This window comes from Hypanus sabinus, chromosome 2 (genome assembly GCF_030144855.1).
Source record: "Hypanus sabinus isolate sHypSab1 chromosome 2, sHypSab1.hap1, whole genome shotgun sequence".
NCBI classification, from domain to species: Eukaryota; Metazoa; Chordata; class Chondrichthyes; order Myliobatiformes; family Dasyatidae; genus Hypanus; species Hypanus sabinus.
In genome coordinates, this window is record NC_082707.1 from 76,692,604 (window position 1) to 76,712,366 (window position 19,763).

General features: G+C 41.9%; 1 protein-coding gene across 1 annotated transcript; it reads left to right on the plus strand.

Moving 5' to 3' along the window:
- Positions 1 to 3,146: 3,146 nt before the first annotated feature.
- LOC132405015 (hepatic and glial cell adhesion molecule-like) lies at positions 3,147 to 14,793 on the plus strand. Its single transcript, XM_059989701.1, has 6 exons — positions 3,147 to 3,199; positions 3,295 to 3,533; positions 10,040 to 10,132; positions 10,953 to 11,315; positions 13,581 to 13,862; positions 14,674 to 14,793. The coding sequence occupies exons 3-6, from the start codon at positions 10,084 to 10,086 to the stop codon at positions 14,766 to 14,768; spliced, it is 789 nt and encodes a 262-aa protein (XP_059845684.1). The 5' UTR covers positions 3,147 to 3,199; positions 3,295 to 3,533; positions 10,040 to 10,083; the 3' UTR covers positions 14,769 to 14,793.
- The last annotated feature ends 4,970 nt before the right edge of the window (positions 14,794 to 19,763 follow it).

A 19,763-nucleotide genomic window follows, 5' to 3' on the forward strand; every position in this document is an offset into this window, starting at 1 on the left:
CCATGAGAATCTTGCCAGGGAAGCTGGCAATCCCAGGACCATTTATATTCCCAGCCAACAAGATGAGCATCAGGTGTTTATGGTTTAGTCCAACTGAAACAAGGGACAGCCGGAGCCCAGAGCCCGCGGACCCCAGACCGGACCACAACATGATGGGCTGGTTTAAGACAATCTACCAAAATACATTCAGGTTTACCTCCTTATCCATGAGAGAAGCCTTTTCTCCCTGTTCCAAAGCCCAGAAATGGCCATGGTAAGACCATAAGACCAAAAGATTTGGAGTAGAATTAGGCCATATGGCCCATCGCGTCTACTCCGCCAGTTCATCCTGGCTTATCCAATTTTCCTCTCAGCCCTAATCTCAAGTCAAGTCTAGTCCAGTCAATTCACTTTTTCTTGTCATTTCGACCATACAGTACATAGTAAAAATGAGACAACATTTTTCAGGACCATGATGTTACACGACACAGTACAAAAACTAGACCGAACTATGTAAAAAACAACCAGTTGCAGAGGGAGGTGTTCAGGCCCAGTAGGCTCAGCTTTCCAGCCAGTTTCTGAGGGATGATTGTGGTGAATGCTGAACTGAAGTCTATGAACAGCATCCAAACGTATGTGTCTTTTTTGTCCAGGTGGGTTAGGGCCAGGTGGAGGGTGATGGCAATGCTGTCATCGGCTGAGTGGTTGGGACGGTACACAAACTGCAGGGGTTCCAGTGAGGGGTCAGCAGGGTCTTGATGTGCCTCATGATCAGCCTCTCGAAACACTTCATGATGATGGATGTGAGTGCAATGGGACGGTAGTAATTTAGGCAGGACACTGAAGACTTCTTCAACATGGGGACGATGGTGGCGGCGTTGAAGCACGTTGGAACGGTGGTGCTGCTCAGGGAGATGTTGAAGATGTCAGTGAGAACATCTGCTAGCTAGTCTGCACATCCTCTGACACTCTACCGGGGACATTGTCTGATCCAGCAGCCTTCCATGGGTTGACCCTGCACAGGGTTCTTCTCACATCGGCCACGGTGAAACTTCAGGGTGTTTATGGTGACAGGTATGTGCTTTGATAATAAATTTACTTTGAATTTTGAGACAGTTGCTCACCTCTTTGTGGTCTGTGGCTTTGTCAAGAGGATGTGGAGAAAGCAAGGGCTTGTGTCATGTTTCATCCTGAAAGGCTACGTGACAGAGGACTCTCTGATCTGTGGGTGTTCCCAGTGATGGACATGAAGTGCTGCTGGAAGATGATCGGCTCAGTGAAAGACGGTCTCAGGTCTACCAAAACTTGTTGGTCGGCCAACACATCTAGGACAATGCCGGCAGATCCCCAACACGTGCCCCTCAGGGCTGTGTACTAAGCCCCCTCCTTTACTCTCTGTATACCCATTTCTGTGACCTCACACACAGCTCCAATCTGTTAATTAAATTTGCTGACGACGCCACACTGATTGGCCTAATTTCAAATAATGATATGGATCCAGCTACACAAGGCAGGGTGAAGGTCGCGGTCTCTGAACTTCTTGTCGAGCCTGGAGGGAATTATGGTGTTGAATGCTGAACTGTAGTCCAAGAACAGCATTCTCACAAAAGTATCCCTCCTCTCCAGATGAGTAAGGACGGGGTGTGTAGAGCTGTAGCTATTGCGTCATCCGTGGACTACAGGAGGAATGGAGACAGGCTCACCCCTGTTGATATCAATGGATTTAGGGTTTGAGAAGGTGAACAGCTTTAAGTTCCTCACCATACACATCACCGAGGATCTCACGTGGTCTGTACTTACCAGCTGTGTGGTGAAAAAGGCAGAACAACACCTCTTTCACCTCAGATGGTTGAAGAAGTTTGGTATGGGCCCCCAAATCCTGAGAACTTTCTACAGGAAAACAATTGAGAGCATCCTGACGGGCTGCAACACTGCCTGATATGGGAATTGTACTTCCCTCAATTGCAGGACTCTGCAGAGAGTGGTGCAGACAGCCCAGCGCATCTGCAGATGTGAACTTCCTACTATTCAGGATATTTACAAAGACATGTGTGTAAAAAGCACCCAAAGGATCACTGGGGACCTGAGTCACCCCAACCACAAACTGTTCCAGCTGCTACCATCTGTGAAGTGGTACCACAGCATAAAAGCCAGGAACAACAGCCTCCGGGGAGAGCTTCTTCCACCAGGCTATCAGACTAATTAATTCACACTGACACAACTGTATTTCTATGTTACATTGACTGTCCTGATGTACATACTATTTATTATAAATTGCATATTTAGACGGAGATGTAAAGATTTTTACTCCCCAGGTATATGAAGGATGTGAGTAAGAAAATCAATTCAATTAAATTCAGCAGGAATGACCCGCTCTGGCTCATGTCAGAAAGAAGTTTGGCACAGAATCAGTGATGGCGACAATAGGTGCTGTTTGACCTGCTGAGTTACTCGGCCAGTTTTTTTTTGATTTGTCGAAAGTGCAGCCCTAGACATCAGGGAATAATTTTGTGGCAGAAAGTGTAGACAGATCTCGAGGGGAATGTTGTACCAGCCAGCTAACTTGCGAATTTAGTAAAAACACAAAATGCTGGCAGAACTCAGCAGGCCAGACAGCATCTATGGGAGGAGGTAGTGACGACGTTTCGGGCCGAAACCCTTCATCAGGAGTTGAAGTAACATGGGATGGTCAAGGGAGGATAAGAAGTGGGGGACGGATGAAGTAGAGAGCTGGGAAGTGATAGGCTGAAGGGAAATGGGCTGGGGGGAAGGTGGACTACCTTCCATACCTCCATTCACTGCAGCATTTTGTGTTTTTATTTATTTCCAGCATTTGCAGATTCATCGTGTTGCGAATTTAGTGATGGTCTGCCGGCTGTTTAGAAACAGGACAGTTTTAAGAGTAAAAAACTTGAAGTAAACCATAAAGAGTTAAATGACGTGAGGGGATTTCCGTGGAACAGCAGTGAGTGTTTGAAATGAACAGGTGTACACAGACTGTTTACAGTTATTTGTTGTTCAGCCCGCCAGGTGAAAGCCAGACCCAGCAGCGGTCTATAATCTGCCCCGTCTCTTTGAGAAGTAAATATTCACAGTAGGGTTTGACTCCAGTGACACGAAGACTTTGGCAGCATTGATGCATAAATAACTATTGGCAAATGAACTATATCGATGATTAATAACGATAAATGAACGAATTTGTGGAATAAAAACTGCAAATGTATGCAGCGAAGAATAGCCACTAATGTGATTAAATAATTATAAGATCAATTTCAGTGTACAATTTATTTAATATAAATGGATTTTATATTCCAGGGATACCTAGGCGGGCTGTGGAACAGTTTTCGCGCCTTTTTGTAACGATTTCCTGGATTGCAGCGGCCATTGGAAGCGGTACCCGACTCGCAGACACGCTGGGAATCGCATGAACCGAAGAGAGTTCCTCTCATTCCTGCAGTTTCTCCATCTCAGCCTGGACGGGAACAGAGTAAGTGATCCTGAGGGATTCAGACTGGCCGTTCCTGGCCATCTCCCGCTGACAGGGCTTCCCAAAGGTGAGTTTCAGTCCCGCTCTGTCGTCCTTTGTCGGGGTTGCGGTGGCGATTCATAGCATTGTTGTTTCGTCAACATTTACCTAGGAGCAGAATGAGGTGAGAATGACATAAAACAATTAGAATGTTAATGAATTGAGAGGCGAGGGTGACCGAGTAATAGAAAAATATCCATTTTGAGAGCAAAATCAAACAGATATTGACACACGGAGGGGCATCAAAATGATAGAGATCTGCATGACCCCTGCGCAGTAGCGAACATAAAACTGCAACGTACACAACAACGATCACCCACTAAAGTAATCAAATGATTATAAGACATGTTTCAGTATACAATTTACTTATTATAAAATTGATTTTATGTTCCAGGGATACTTTGGCGGGTTGTGGTAGAAATAGGAACTTTTTGCGGTCTTTTGAAACTACTTCCTGGGCGGACAGGGGATTGAAAGGGCTGTTGGAAACGGTGCTCATTCGGAAACACACCGGGAGTTGGGTGAATGCGAAGAGAATGTCTGTGATTCCTGTAGAAGTGGGAGCAGTCCCCTCGAACCCAGCCTGGACTGGAACAGAGTAGGTGCTCGGGCTGGATTCAGACTGACCGTCACTGGGGCGTTGTTCCATCTCCCGTTGACAGGGTTTTGCAGAAGGAAAGTTTCAGTGCTGAATGTTCATTACTCGGTGCGTGGGGCCGAGAGGGGATTCACAACACTGTTGTTTTGTCAAAATCTACCTCTGTGCAGAATGACGGGAGAGTGAGGCGTAGAAAAAATGTTAATAAGTTATTGAACGGAGAGGAGGGAGGAACCGGGTAATAGAAAAAAATCCATTTTGAGAGCAACTTCAAGGAGATATTTACTGAACTGATCTGCAGTCCAGAGGCTTAGACTGTTTTCTCCACCCAGACCGACAAGCGTTGTCCCGAAGCAGGTAAGCAGTGGAGTGAACGCGGTGTAAAAACCGTCAGTCCACAAATAAAACACAGAGCATCGACATTTATAACATATTACAGGCCATTCGGCCCACAATGTGGTGCCGACCATGTAACCCACTCTAAAGACTGCCTAGAATTTACCTAGCGCATAACCCCCTTTTCCTAAGCTCCATGTACCAATTTAAGAGGCTCCTAAGAGACCCTGTTGTATCCGCTTCCACCACCGCCGCCGGCAGTGAATTCCACACACCCACCACTCTGTGAAAAACTGCCCCCTGACATCCCCTCGGTGCCTATTTCCAAGCTCCTTAAAACTATGCCTCCTCTTGTTAGCCATTTCAGCCCTGGGAAAAAGCCTCTGGCTATCCACACGATCAATGCCCCTCATCTTACCCACCTAAACATTTAAATTTAAAGCAAAACTATAGATGTTGTAAATCGAAAATAACAATTCAAATGGTAAGACTCGGCAGGTCAGGCAGCTTGTGTAGGAAAGAACGTTCCCCACGCTTCAGTGGAGAATCGCAGAGTATCTACTGACTTCTCCACTCCAAGCAGTTTAGCGGGAAATGGAAATGTGTGCGGACGCGGAGCTCGGGTCACAAATCGCACAAAGGCGGCGGGAACATTTGAATTCGGTCAACAGTCTTGAAGTACGATTCAAAATTAGTGACAAATTGTACATGGTCAGTTAGTGATATCACGACCAGCGTGAATAGGTTTCTAATCTACCTTGTACACAGCGGTCACTCGGAGCCTCTTCCATCACAATTCGTGAGCATCTACTGCCCGGTGGTACCAACAAATACCTTCGATTTAGCGACTCGGGCTTAAACAGGTGGGGGGGGGGCGGTATCGGGGGTCGGGATTGACTCCAGTTTCCAAGCAGTGTGCTGGCAGCAGGTCAAACTTGGGAAATGAATGAACTTCCTTCTCATGATTAACAATCGCTGATGGATATTGTTTCAGGTTGAAACCTTCCATCAGAACTTCGAACTTAAACAGGCTTTACCGCCACCAACTGGAGTGTAGTTGTAGCGAGTTGAGGAATGAAACCCCTGCTGGTTCTTTATCAAATGAAAACTAAGTTAACCACCAAAGCTCTATAAATTGTAAATAATGAAAGACAATATTGTGAAATAAATTAATTTCCAAAACTTAGTAAAGTTTTTCAATGAAAGCTATCAACCCCCAAAGATAGTAGTGTAAGGTATCCAGTATTAGTTTTTGTTCAAACTCGTATACATTGTAAAACATTGTGTTGAACTGTATCATAATGATGATAAAACTTACACATCCAGAGTGATGTTTTCCAACAAGATATCAGGAATAGTTAAGCTTAGAATACCCAATTCAAAGTCGAGTCAATATAATTCCTTCCGTTCTTATTCTATCTCCTTCTCCCATCTATCAACAGTTTTATGTATTTTGTAAAGGTGTCTCCCCATATGTCCATTATCCCACAAGCCTTACTATAATCCCCTAATTCTTAACCCCATCAATCCCTTAGCTTCTGATTTGGTAGTTAGAAGGACTACATCCACAAATGAACTTCTAACAGTGTGGGAACCCATAAAAGTAGACACGTAAACTAATACTTTGAATATGAAATAAAATTTGAAGAGTTTCATGTAGTAAATTGGACCTTCTGCTAGAATGACCTCAACACTTCTTCACAGTGAACAACTATTTATCAGAAGCAGGATAAGGGATGTAGAGGGAGTGGACTCATCACGTTGTCAGGACTTTGGGCTCCATCCACAATCGGCCACTAGTAGCCTTCAGAAGGCTTCTGGTTTCCAAATATTCTAACCTTACTGGTTACCTGTATGGTGATTGAGTTCACCTGTGCTCAGTCACTGAGTGTTTAAACCAGGCATGGGCAAACTACGGCTCGCGGGCCATATGCGGCCCGTTAAGCTTTTTAATCCGGCCAACAGAACTTGATGAAATTATATTAATTAACCTTGTTAATGTTTTTTCCCCGCAATTCTGACATTTTCCCAATAGATTACACACTCTATATACATTGACCTTTGTTGAGGTGCAGCGTATTACTCCACATTTGCGCTTTACTCTTTGTACAGCTCGAACTATTTGTGTGAACAGGCATTCAGCGTCATGAACATCAACAAAGCCAGCCACAGATCCAAGTTAACTGACCAACACCTCAGATCCATCCTGAGAATCGCCACAACAAAACTAAATCCAGACTTTGATGCGCTGGTTAAAAAGGGAGACCAACAACACTGTTCCCACTGAAATTAAAAATAAGTTTCTTCGTTGTGTTATGTAAAAAAAATGCATTTGAAAATATTTTTTCAATAAGCCTTACATGTTACATGTCATTTCTGTTAAGTGATGGACATGAGTAGTGCGCAGGTGCACGTACATTCTCAAAATAAAAAATGCGCTCCAGATCAAATAACACGCTCCACCTTCTGGCGCGCTGTCACTGTTCTGTCCTGGTGCTGTTCGTTGTTGAATTTTGGCACAGGGGACAATTGAATAAGAAGGAGCAGGACAAATAGAACTGCATCTCCTACCGTTTTTGAAATAAAGACAGGAGGAGAGTGATGATGATAATATCTTAAAGGATAACAGAATTTTCAGTGCTTTAAAATAATAACTGTTACTGTTAAAAAAAAGCTGTATTTTATTCATTTAATTTTCAGTGTTTTAAAAGTCATTTCAATAAAAGACAGTTATTTTGTTGTAATGCATTTGTTCATTTTCAATTGAAATTAAAGCACATGTTTTCTACATATCCCATGATATTTTATTTTCTCTTATGAGGTGTATTACCAAAACACTCCGTCCATCTGCTCCTGGCCCGGCCCCCCTGTCAAATTTTAGAATCCTTTGTGGCCCACAAGTCAAAAAGTTTGCCCACCCCTGGTTTAAACTGTGTGAATTATGCTGTTCTTTGTTCAGTCTTTGAAACAACACTTGAGACTGTGTCTCTCTGGTAATTGAATTCCTGTGTTCCTTTTGAGTGTCATTTTTGCCCTTGGCTTTTTGCTTTTCTGTTTTAGACCCATTTCATTTCAGAACTTTGGATCACTTACTCATTTTTGACTTTTTGTTTCTTATACTGAGCCACTCCTTGGCCTTCTGATTTGGATTATTGCCTTTGTTTTGGAACTGTGCTGGAAAGCAAACTATCCAGTAAAGTACCGGTCTGAATATTCATTCTGACCTCCTGCATGATCTCTGCTCCTGGGTTCATTTCTCCCTCAGTCCCTGTGGTACAGTGTTAGAGTTCTGTACTGTCATGCTGGAGTCTGTCTTCAAGCCCAGATAGGCCTGACACCACGTTGCTTCATGGGATGATATGAGGACACACTGAGGAGGGTAATTATGTATCCTGTAGCATTTAAAAAAGGGAGAGTTGACCTCCATGAGAAATACAAATGTTTACATAGTTGGAGGGATATTGTGTCAAAAAACATCTTTGTATGAGAAAAGAAGTCCGGAACTTAGGGTCATGATATCATAAAAGATGGATCACTTAAAACTAAAATGAGAAGAAATTTCTACCTTCAGTTGGGCTGAGATTTGCAATTATCTATCTCAGTGACTGTGGATGTCAGTCACTGATTGCATTCAAACTTGCATTGTCAAATGTCTAGATATCAAAGGAAGAAAGGGATATATATTTCAGGCACAAAGATGGTTTTTGAGGTAGCAGATCAGCTCTGAATTGTTGAATGGCAGAGCATTCTTTGGGGACTGAATGATACATTCCTGCATTGATTTCTTAATCTTATGTAGCTGAGACTGGCTGTTTATAAAGCTACACCTTCACCTCAGTAATACATCTATAGTAGATTAATGTGCCAATGATGGTATTGGTAGAGGTTACCAATGCACAGTCCTTATGGAGATAAAGTGCTGTAACAGAGTTGGGACACTCTCCATTGTGTAGGGTGGAATATGATCATGATAAGTGACTGGATGTCTATGAGCTGATCTGGACCATCAGCAAAAGTGGAAATATGATCTCCATGATCTGTCCTCTCTTGGCCTAACGTATCCCTTGCTCTAGCTCTATAATGAAGGTAGGAGATCAATGAAGATACACATAGAGTCAGCACTGCCACAAGCACTCAATATTGAACGGATTGGAATTCCTCTTGGCTGGGATGAATATGAGTCACCTGTTGGTCACTTGTGGGAAGATCTATCTTTGCAAAGTCCTCGACAACTTCACTGATTTCCTTTTGATTACATTTTTTTGTAGACGGTAGAGCTCAACACTGAACAGTGTCTCTCTTTGCCTGGGTGAATTGAACTTCTTTGTAGTCTGTTGCTTTGATAATGACATAATCAAAAGGTATCTGTGACTGTTATGGATGCTGCTATGAGGTCTTGCATTTGCACCTGACAGAATGGAAATTGGAATATTTATGCTCCAAGCATTTTGTCAGTAGGAATGATCTTTTCATTCTCCCTCCCTGACAAGCAGCTCTAATGGAAGGTCCCATTTTATAAAATCCTGCACAGCAGACCATACTCTCTGGGCCAGTTATGTTTCTTTCTCCAGGTCAGAGTAGAACTTCTTGACTTCATCCATAACATTGGAAAGTATACACTGATACTTGTACAAAACTAGTGGTTGCTAGCTCCATAACAGATTAAGCCATAGGTTTGTGGAATCCTTTTGCCCAGTTTGCTCTGAGTTGCTGGAATACTTTCCTACAGAAAACCCATCCTGTAAAGATAGTATCTTCATGTTTGCTCCTCCAAAATGTTTAGCATTTCCATTTTGAACCACCCATCCATTTCCAATTGTGTCTTAGTGGCAATGTTAATGTCAAAGTGCCAGAGTGCCCAGGCTATGAGGGCAAGTAATGTTAGGATTTCTCACTTCTGGGATTGCCTTGAAGGTCCATAGATCTGAGATTTCACACTTAAATATTTTATCTTTTGACAACATTTTACAGCAAAGTAGATGGCAATATCCATTGGGCTTAAGTATATCACATTACCTTGTTATGGTGGTTTCTCAACTACCAATTTTCTACTTTTTGCCATTTCTAAATATATTTTTGCCTGATCCTTACTGTAATAGTCATACAAAGGTACAGTATGTGAACAGGCACTTTAGCCCACCAAATCCACATTAACCATCAACCACCCTTATGCTATAATCCTAATTAATTGTATTTATACAATTCACTCCACATTCTCATCTACCTTTTCCCTTCTCTTCCCTACACCACCCTTTCACCCAGACACCCCGGGCTCGGCCAGTCATTTACACACTATGGGAACCTCACTATTTAACTTACTGATCTGCTTGCATTTGAGATATGGGGAGGAAAACAGAGCACCTAAGGCCAGGATTGAAACGAGTGCTCTGGGGAGCCGTGAGGAGCTTACTAGCTTTCAACAACGTTATCAAGAACAGATAATCTGTTTTTGATTGCACTTCCCTCTGTTAGAACTGACAAGTTGTCTTTTTAATGATGAAGAAGATAAAATAAACCTGCTTTACTCACACTCATGTGGCTAGTATTTGCTGGAAGCCCAGTACTGAGTATTGAATCTCAAATTTTGTTCTTTTTTTTAGGACCACCTCACACTCCCATAATGGAAATAGGTGCATGACACATTATGGAACTTCCAGAGACATTAAACATCAGCATCTTCAAACTTGTTTCAGGTAACATGTACAAACTGAGGAATCTGTAAAACACATTATGCATTATTCAAACACATCAAGAAAATGCTGACCTGCTGATAATTCTGAATTTCTTTTCTGTGACAATGTGCCCAACACTAGTGTCAGATAACACGTGTACAGGGTGTAACTACCAAGTATCCCTCACTTTGAACAGACCACAACTGAGAAGAAGTTTGCTGTCTGGTTTTATTTTTTCTCTTTCCCATTGGTTCTACTTCACTTCTGAACATTTACAGTATTTCTATTTTATTTTATGACATTCAGAAAAGATGCTTTACCAATTTTTATTCAATAAGTTAGCTGTGGGCAGTTTATCTCAGTGACCAAACATTTTCTCTGCCCCTGATCAGGTAGCTGGACACGATTTCTTTCTATTCACTCCCAGTAACCACTGTCCTTTACAGCAATTTGTTTTTCTTTGTGAATCTCTCAAATTCACACACATGATCCTGTCACTGCCAAGAGTACAATTGGAGAAGAGCGTTGGAGCAGGGATTGTACTTCAACCAACCTTGTTGATCATTGTGCTGGTGGCTCTTTGACCAGCAGGTGTCTTGTCCAGATTAAAGGCTCATTTCTAGTACCCATCCTGGCATCAGGTGGAGTTCAACCCAACATGCATGGGAAAATGGTCCTTTGCTGACTGGCTGCAGTGTGCAGTGAATATAGTCCTTGAAACTTCAGTACCACTAACACTACTCTGTGTACTATGGTGCTTCAAGGTAAACTGGTTGATCATGGTTAACAATGCTAGATTTCCAGTGTCTACAGTACTTTTGAATTTATGTTTATTTTCCAGTCTTCCATCTAATTTTGGTGTGCAGAGGGGCTTTGTATGCCAGACCTGGTACTGTCACTAATGCTGCTGCAGGACAAACCGTGATGTTCCCCATAGAGCACCAAAGCAACGAAGATCAGTACGATGTTACCTTTAGATTAACATTTCCACAGCTCTTTAACATTTTCATATGGACATCCAATAATCCAGACAATCTGCATATTGTGCATCCACACTATAAACACAGAACTACAATCAAAAATGGATCGGTGGTGTTATATGATATGCAAGTTAGTGACAATGGAGAGTATCAAATACGAACCGACTACTATGGGGTAGAACTGAAAAACCATGATCAAAGTACTTTCACGATTCAAGTCTTTGGTAAGTATTCATTACTCGTACTTTTTATAGTTCCAGCATCTTTAGAAAGTTAAGTATTTTCAAGTTCCAGCCTTGGTCAAGGTCAACTATATGAAGAGCAGAAGTGAGTTGTGTGATGACCCTTGACAGCAAGAAAGCATTTAACTAAGTGCGACCTTAAGGAGTCTGTATAAGTAAACTAAATATAAGAAATGAACCTCTATCTCTTGTTCAACAAATTGGCCATTGTGAAATCATATCTGGTACCAATTCTACTTTGATAAAGGCATCGTTGTTCTCATGACAGAAAGCAAAGCGTTTCTCTGCTTAAGAAGTATTAATACAGCATTTCAGTCATAGAAAGATAAATACTATACTATTCTTACATTGCGAGATCAACTGAGATATACCAAGTGGGTAGAACAGAGCTGAAATTTAGAAATCGCTTCAACATTGCACTGAAAGATTTCTTCATGAAATAGGTAATCAAAATACTGTGTTGCAGTTATATTTGTGTTCTCCATTGAAGCAGAATTTCATTGGCAGAACGTAATTGTATGTGTTAGTGTAAATCACAATCACAGAAATTGTGCAACAACTGGACTGAGGAAATGCATACATCTAAATCCAGTCTATCAAATCCCATGGAAAAGTAGATACAAACTTCGGTTGTATGTAACATCCCTTCCCCAAATTTCAATATCAGGACTTGGACCTGTATGAAAACATAGAACACAGCATGGCACAGTGCAGGCCTTTTCACTCTTTTAAACCAATCTAAGGTCAATCTAACTCCTGTTTCCCTCATAACCCCCCATTTTTTCTTTCATCCCTGTGCCTATCTAAGTCCTGTAAATGTACCTAGTTTTTTTTGCCTCTACCATCATGTCTTGCAGTGTGTTACAACCTCATACACCTTGGTTTAGAGAGAAAAGCTTGAGCTGGCTTAATCTATCCACATATGACATGATCCCTAATCCAGACAGCATCCTGGTAAATCTCCTTTGCACACTCTCAACCTTCAACATCCTTCCTATAAAAAGAAAATCAGAACTGAACACAATAATCAGTGTGGTCCAACCGAGTTTTATAGAGCTGCAACATTACCTCAAGCCTCCTGAACTCCATCCTCCGTCAAGTGAAGACCAACACAACTTATGCCTTCTTAACCACTCTATCAACTTGTGTGGCAACTTTGTGATCTATGGACATGGACTCTGAGATCTCTCTGTTCCCCTACACTGCTAAGAATCGTGCCATTAACCTTGTATTCTGTGTTTATGTCTGATCTTCCAAAGTGCAACACTTCTTACTTGTCTGGTTTGAACTCTATCTGCCCCTTCTCAGTCCAGCTCTGCATTCTATCAATGTCCCATTGTTACCAATGACAATCTCCTATTCAATCCACAACACCACCATCCTTTGTGTCATCTGCAAACTTACGAACTCACTCTTGTACTTCCTCATTCAATTAAATTTTTAAAAATCACAAAGAGCAGGGGTGCAAGAACATATCCCTGTAGAGGACCACTGCCCACCAACCTCCAGGCAGAATATATTTCATTTACTACCACTCTCTGCCTTCTGTGGGCAAGCCAATTCTGTATCCATGCTCCCAAGTTTCCTTGGATCCCATGCCTTCTAATTTTCAGAGTAAGCCTTCTCTGGAGAACCTTGTCAACTGTTCTACGTTCATGAGTTTGGTTTGTCACTGCCTCAAAGAATTCCATCATATTTCCAAGGATGAAACTTGCCTCTCACAAATCCATGCTGATATCCCAAATCAGATCGTGCTTCTCCAAATGCTATAAATCCTGTTTCTAAGAATCCTCTCCAGAAGTTTGCTCACCACTGACATAAGATGAAAGTGTCCTATATACCCAGGATTTTCCCTATTACATTTTGTGAGAAAAGGAATCAAATTTTACACCCTCTAGTCTTCGGTGGCAATTGAGGATGCAAAAATAATTGCCAAAGTACAGCAAAATTTCCCTTGATTCCTGTATTAACCTGGGGTGCATCCTATCTGGCACTGGGGACTTTTTCAAAAGTTCCATCACATCCTCTTTCTTAACATTAAAATATTCCAGCATATCAACCTATTTAACATTGTCCTTGTTGCATGTTCTATTCTATATTGTAGGCGCTGAAGTTTATAACTTTATAACATAAAACCTAAAAGAAAAACATGCAATTGTGTAGTAATGCATGAAAATGGTTGAGAAAATAATCACATCAAATAATTGCAATTGCAGTTAAAAATCCTCTTACATTTATGTATTTCAGAACCAGTTTCTCAGCCTGTAGCAAAGACTTTCAGTCATGGTCAGAATGCACCAAATATCACTTTGAATTGCTCCGTCTCCAATGCAAAGGCAGTCATGATTTACTGGGAGAAAATATCCTTTTCTGGAGTTATCATCGAGACGTATACAAACTCAAGTCTTGTGGTAGACTGTGCTACTGAAGATGAACAATATGAGTACAGGTGCATTGCAAAAAATCCCATCAGTAATGCATCCAGCAGTGAGATATCTATCAACTCGTGTAACACCAGAAATCTGAACGGTGAGAAACTGGACATTGATCTTTTACATAATATTGTCTTTGCAGTTAATAGCAATGATGTGAACTTTTACTACTAGATAAGAAACATGTAATGATTTTTTTGAACAATTAGAGCAATATTAACCAGTTAGTGCATCGCCTTACAATGCTGATTGTGTTTCTCCCCGTGACCACGTGGGTTACCTGAGTGCTCCGGTTTCCTCTAACAGTACAAAGATGGACAGTTATGGATTGTGAGTTTGTGGACTGGCTACATTGACACTTGTGGGCTGCCCAGCACAATCCACGCTGATTTGATTTGGCACAAATGACACATCTCACTACGTTTCGATGTACATGTGACAAATATGTAGATCTTTATTTAGAATATTTAGCAGAATTTAACCATAAATGAGGAAACAGAATCACTGACAATCAAATTAGAAACTGCAGATGCAGGAAATGTAAAATAAAAATAGAAAGTGCTGGAAATACTCAGCAGGTCAGGCAGCATCTGTGGTTAGACATACAGAGTTAACATTCGAGCTCTGATGAAATCTGATCAGCCTAAATTATTAATTCTGTCACTTCTCACATATGCTGCCTAAATAACAGTTAATGTTTATTGATACAGTATGCTTTTAAGATATGGAACCACAGATCAAAGGAAAAGCAACATATAAAACAACTTTAAAATGTAAGCCATTGGAAAAACTAGTCTTTTAATAGGAGCTAGAGAACAGCCATATTATTGAACTGAATGTGTGGTACACTTGACCTTAAGAAGCTAAATAGTGTATTTATCTCATTAATTTCTTTAAACTATTTTCAGATAAAAGGAATTATCTTATGATCCTGATTCCTTTGGTGATGATGATGATGGCAATTTCATTGTTGGCTTTTGCAAAATGCTTCCCTAATCAGTAAGTGTCACTGCTCAGGTTAGTATGACCCGCAGAGAAAACAAAGTGGTCTCTTGCTCACAGAGCCTGGATTTCCTTTATTTTAGGATAATTTATCAATTAATTATGAAATAATTTGTGTATTAATGATGTGGCTGATGTGTGGTGTCTCTTCTGGCAATGGTCCCGTATTACATTCGTAATTGCACAGACTTGGCTACGTAACTGATTTCTGAGAATTTTTTTTCAATTGTAATACTCAATTACATTTTAAACTTCAGACATTGAAGTTTTGCTTATAATAAGAGCACAAAGTGAAAAAGACAGCATAACCATAATTAAGTATGACAATTCAGAAGATGTTGGTGGTGATTCCTTGTTCCTAGATACACTACAGTTCAGAGGTCATTTCTAGCAGAGGCCCTAAGAAAATTGTAGCCTTTCTACAGATGGAGATGGAAGAAGAATCTAAATTGTTTCTTACCATCAACACTCACAAGGGCTTTATCACTGTAGTTGGCTTACTTTTGGAGTAGCATCTGCTCCTACAGCATGTCCAGAATCTATGGACCAGGTGCTGCAAGGCTGACCAGACACTCAGTGTTACTGATGACTTCACTGTTACTGAAAAGGATGACAAGGAACATCCCCAAAATCACAAGGTAATGTTAAAAAATTTAGAAGATTATGGCTCAGAGCATGACACAGCAAGTGTGAATTCTTTAAATCAAGTATCACTTACTGAGGTCACACTACTGTCGTACAAAGATTACCCAAGTGTGCTGAGAAAATACAAGCACTGGTGCCTTCCCCAGGCCAAAGGATATGTCATTTTTGTGTTCCTTATTAGGACTTGTCAATTACTATAACAGATTCCTGCCAAACCTGGCTGCTGTTCTCCACCTCTTGAACTCATTACTACAGATCAGGAAGAAATGGCAATGGTCAAAGCAGTGAGGTAGCTTTCAAAAAGACAAAGGAAATGGTGACATCAGTCACTGTACTCTTATGTTGTAACCCATATCATCCAGCGAAGCCTGCCTCTGGTATGTCTTATTATAATATAGGTATAGTCAAGTCACATCCTATGAATGATGGATGTGAATGCTCCATAGCCTATGCATCACATTCCATTACTGCTGTAGAGAATAATTATACACAGATTGACAACGATTGGAGTCCAAAACATTTCAACCAGAATGTGTATGGGAGAGAATTTGCCCTTATCACTGATCATCAACCACTAGTGTCCATTTTCAATCAACAGAAATTCCACAAATAGCAGCACGAATGCAGATGTAGGTTCTTAATTGGAGGACACAATCACAAAATTGAATTCAAGAGCACAACTAATCATGGAAATGCTGATGGTTTGTAGCATTTACCCTGGATAAGGATATACCAGAAAAAGTTACAGGAGGAAAATCCTCTTGACATATCCTATCGCAAATTGGATACAATAGGCAAATTGCCTACTACAGCAGAGATGATCCAAAGGGAAACCAGAAAAGACCCCACAGTGTCTCAGGTCTACATGGGCACTCTAATGGCTGGACGAAACAGCAGATACTCCAGTTCCCCCATTTTAACCAGCACTAGGATGAACTTGCCCTTGACTGGGGTCGCCTTATGTTTGGATTGAGAGTTCTTGTACCATCCAAGCTGAGAGATAAAGTGATGGAGGAGCAATGTGCTGGTCATCTAGGCATGGACAAAATGAAAGTGATGGATCAAAGCTGTCTGATGGCCAGGGACAGATCAGCAGATCGGGCACTGTGCTATGTACTGTTTAGGATGCCAACACGTCCAAAAGACGACAAGAGAATCTTGGAGAAGAAAGGTGTCCAGAGCTGTCAGAACCACTTCCTGCAGTCTGACAGTCAACTCCTACAACCAGCATGGAGGAGGCCCCAGAACCTGAGATTCTTTCACAGCCACAAGTCTCACCTGCCAAGCTGAGCGACCGCCCCCATCAGGAAAAAGTTATCCCTCGAGAGTAAGAAATCCTCTTCAGCAATTAAACTGTTAGGCCTGAATAAGACAACTTCAAATCTATTATGATGTGGATTATATATATTAGTTCTATTATATAGTATTTTGTATTTGAGTGTATGCATTGTTTTATTGAACATTCTTTGTTTACAAAATTCATTACGGGTTACATGTAAGAACTAAGTGATTGGCCACCACGTCATATGTACATGCCCATCGGGAACAGGGGCCGGATGGACCCCAACGCAGGACGCAGACACTGAAGTACTAGGGGGAGGACAGGATGGGGATGCCATGTCATTTAAGGGTTAATGCAGGTGGGGCTGGATCCCAGAGTTCAGACGAGGCAGGCAAGCAGGAGGATCCCAGAGTTCAGACAGGGCAGCAGATCCCATGGTTCAGGGCAGGTAGGCAGGCAGGCAGATCCCACAGTTAGGAGCTGGCAGGCAGATTCCTCATGGCGGGCCGCAAGAATCCCGGGCAGGGCCGCCTCCCAGGCAGGAACACAGAAGCCTGGGACAGTCGCAGACACCTGGGCAGGTGCAGGCCACAACCCTTAGGGAGCAATAGGTGGAAGGGGCAGAACCTCTGCCGGGTAGCGGCAGTCTGGCCAGACCTGCCCGATGGAGGCAATGGGTAAGAAGGGGCAGAACCTCCGCCGGGCAGCGGCAGTCTGGCCAGACCTGCCCGATGGAGGCAACCGGTAAGAAGGGGCAGAATCCCCACCAGGCAGCGGCAGTCAGGCTGGACCCGCCCGTCGGAAGCAATGGGTAGGAAGGGGCAGAACCCTTGCCGGGCAGCGGCAGTCCAGCTGGACCCGCCCGACAGAGGCAACAGGTAGGAAGGGGCAGAACCCCCACCAGGCAGCAGCAGTCCAGCCAGACCTACCCGACAGAGGCAACGAGTAGGAAGGGGCAGAACCCCCACCAGGCAGCGGCAGTCCAGCTGGATCTGCCTGATGGAGGCAACGGGTAAGAAGCTGGTCCAGGGTAAGCAGCAAACCTACAGTGATCCACCGGGTGCATTGGTAAATTGGGAAAGGCAACCAACAGCATGGCAGCACAAGCAAGGAGAATAAGGCAGAACAGCGGGACCAGCACACAGGAGAGAAGCAGGGGAACAAGACCAACTGGATAGAGCATATACAGAACATTCCAGCAACCAGGGCAGAACAGGATTCCGAGCAGGGCGGCAACCAGGGCAGAACAGGATACAGAACAAAACGACCACCCAACTGATCTCTGTCCCACGGCCCCTTATAAACACCTGCAGCCAAATTGGCCACAGGTGTGTCTCCTTGATTCAGGATGAACTTAACAGGCTCAAAGGGGCTGGGAGGGAAAGCTGTAAGACCCAAAGTCCAGAGCACTCAGACCAGATTGAGACCCGGAACGCGGATTCCAGACCGGACCGGACCCTGACAATGCCTCACTGAAGTAAGCACGAAATAGACACATTTATCCCTGCCTCCATATCTTTCTTTATTCTTTTATGTTTTGTAGTTACAAAAACATAACATTTAACTTTTGCTTAGTCACCTGCAAGAATTCCTCAGAATCTTTTAAAGGTCTTGATCAAATATCTTCCTAATTTGACACCATGTGTCCTCCACTTGGTGTTGTATTTGTAGACAAAGTCCCACTTTGTCTTCAGTAAAATGGAAAACATGACATATTAGGCCAGAAACAATTAATGCAATTCATTTACAGTATTCCAATTACTAAGCAAATGGGACAGTTGAAAATATGATTGGAAATTATTTACAAGTCTTCATCTTCTAGCTTAATCTGATTAAAATCAAACAAGCTGCAATGAATATTTTTGAATGCCTTGTTTATGAATCAATAAATACATAATTTGTTAAAAACCATGATTCTTTTAATGTTAAAACCTTTGAAATTGCACCATCATGTTCTCATTATATATAAATATTTATAAAATATAATATATACATATATAAACACTTAAAACAGAAACATACAAAACTGACGTATCATATAGAATCTTAGCTGTCTCTACTTTTGAACTTCATTGCATGTTGGATTTCATTTGGAATACTGACTGGTATTCATATCTTTTCTAAGGAGTGATCAGAGCACAAGAAGATGAACATTCTTGTTGTGGTTCACAAATGCAGCATTGGATTGTTTATATTTTACCTGCAGGATTTTAATCCAGTGTGAAATTTCCCTTTCTGGCCCTCACAATGGGCAGTGCTGCCCCTTCACAGGTCCAGTCCTGATCTCCATTGCTGTCTGTGTGGAGTCTGCATGTTCTACTTGTGCCGGTCTGGGTTCCCAATGGATGCTTTGGTTTTCTCCCGTGCTGTTTAGCAGGCTAATTAATTGGATATTTTTATATTACGGCAGTGTAGTTATGTGACACAGAGACAGACTCTTCAGTCCACCACATCCACACAGACCATTGAGTATCTGTCTCTATCAATCATGTTCACTGCCACTTGGTTCATAGACTCTCTGCAATGGTAACTCAAGTGCACATCTGGATGAATCTGGAATACACTACCTTGCAACTATACTAGGATGGCTTATATACACCTTATGTACACACAAGTGTCACTTTATGGACATATCTATACAGTACATTTCTATCTACGTGTGTAAGCTATCTTATGTATTTATAATATGTATTTCTAGTATTACTGCATTCTTTTGTGGCTTTTTTTTTGGAGCTGCAGTATTTTGTACTTACAACTGTTTACAGGAAGTGACAGTAAACAATCTTGAATCTTGACTAGAGGCAAGAAAATAAGTAAAATCTTCTGTACTACAGCTGGGATGCCATCATGCTTCATAGCTTTTACCTCTGACATCCAATGCATAAAACTCCTCTTGATATCACAATGGTGTGAATTGGCTAAAGAATTCTATGAAGGTCCAGAGCTCAGAATCATTTCTGACTGAATATGTTTGCAAATGCTTCAGTGTTACTTATAAGCCTCATTTCTGGGTCCACTACAGCTGTGAGTGGAAAAGTCTCCTCCTGTTCTCTATATGATTATCCATGA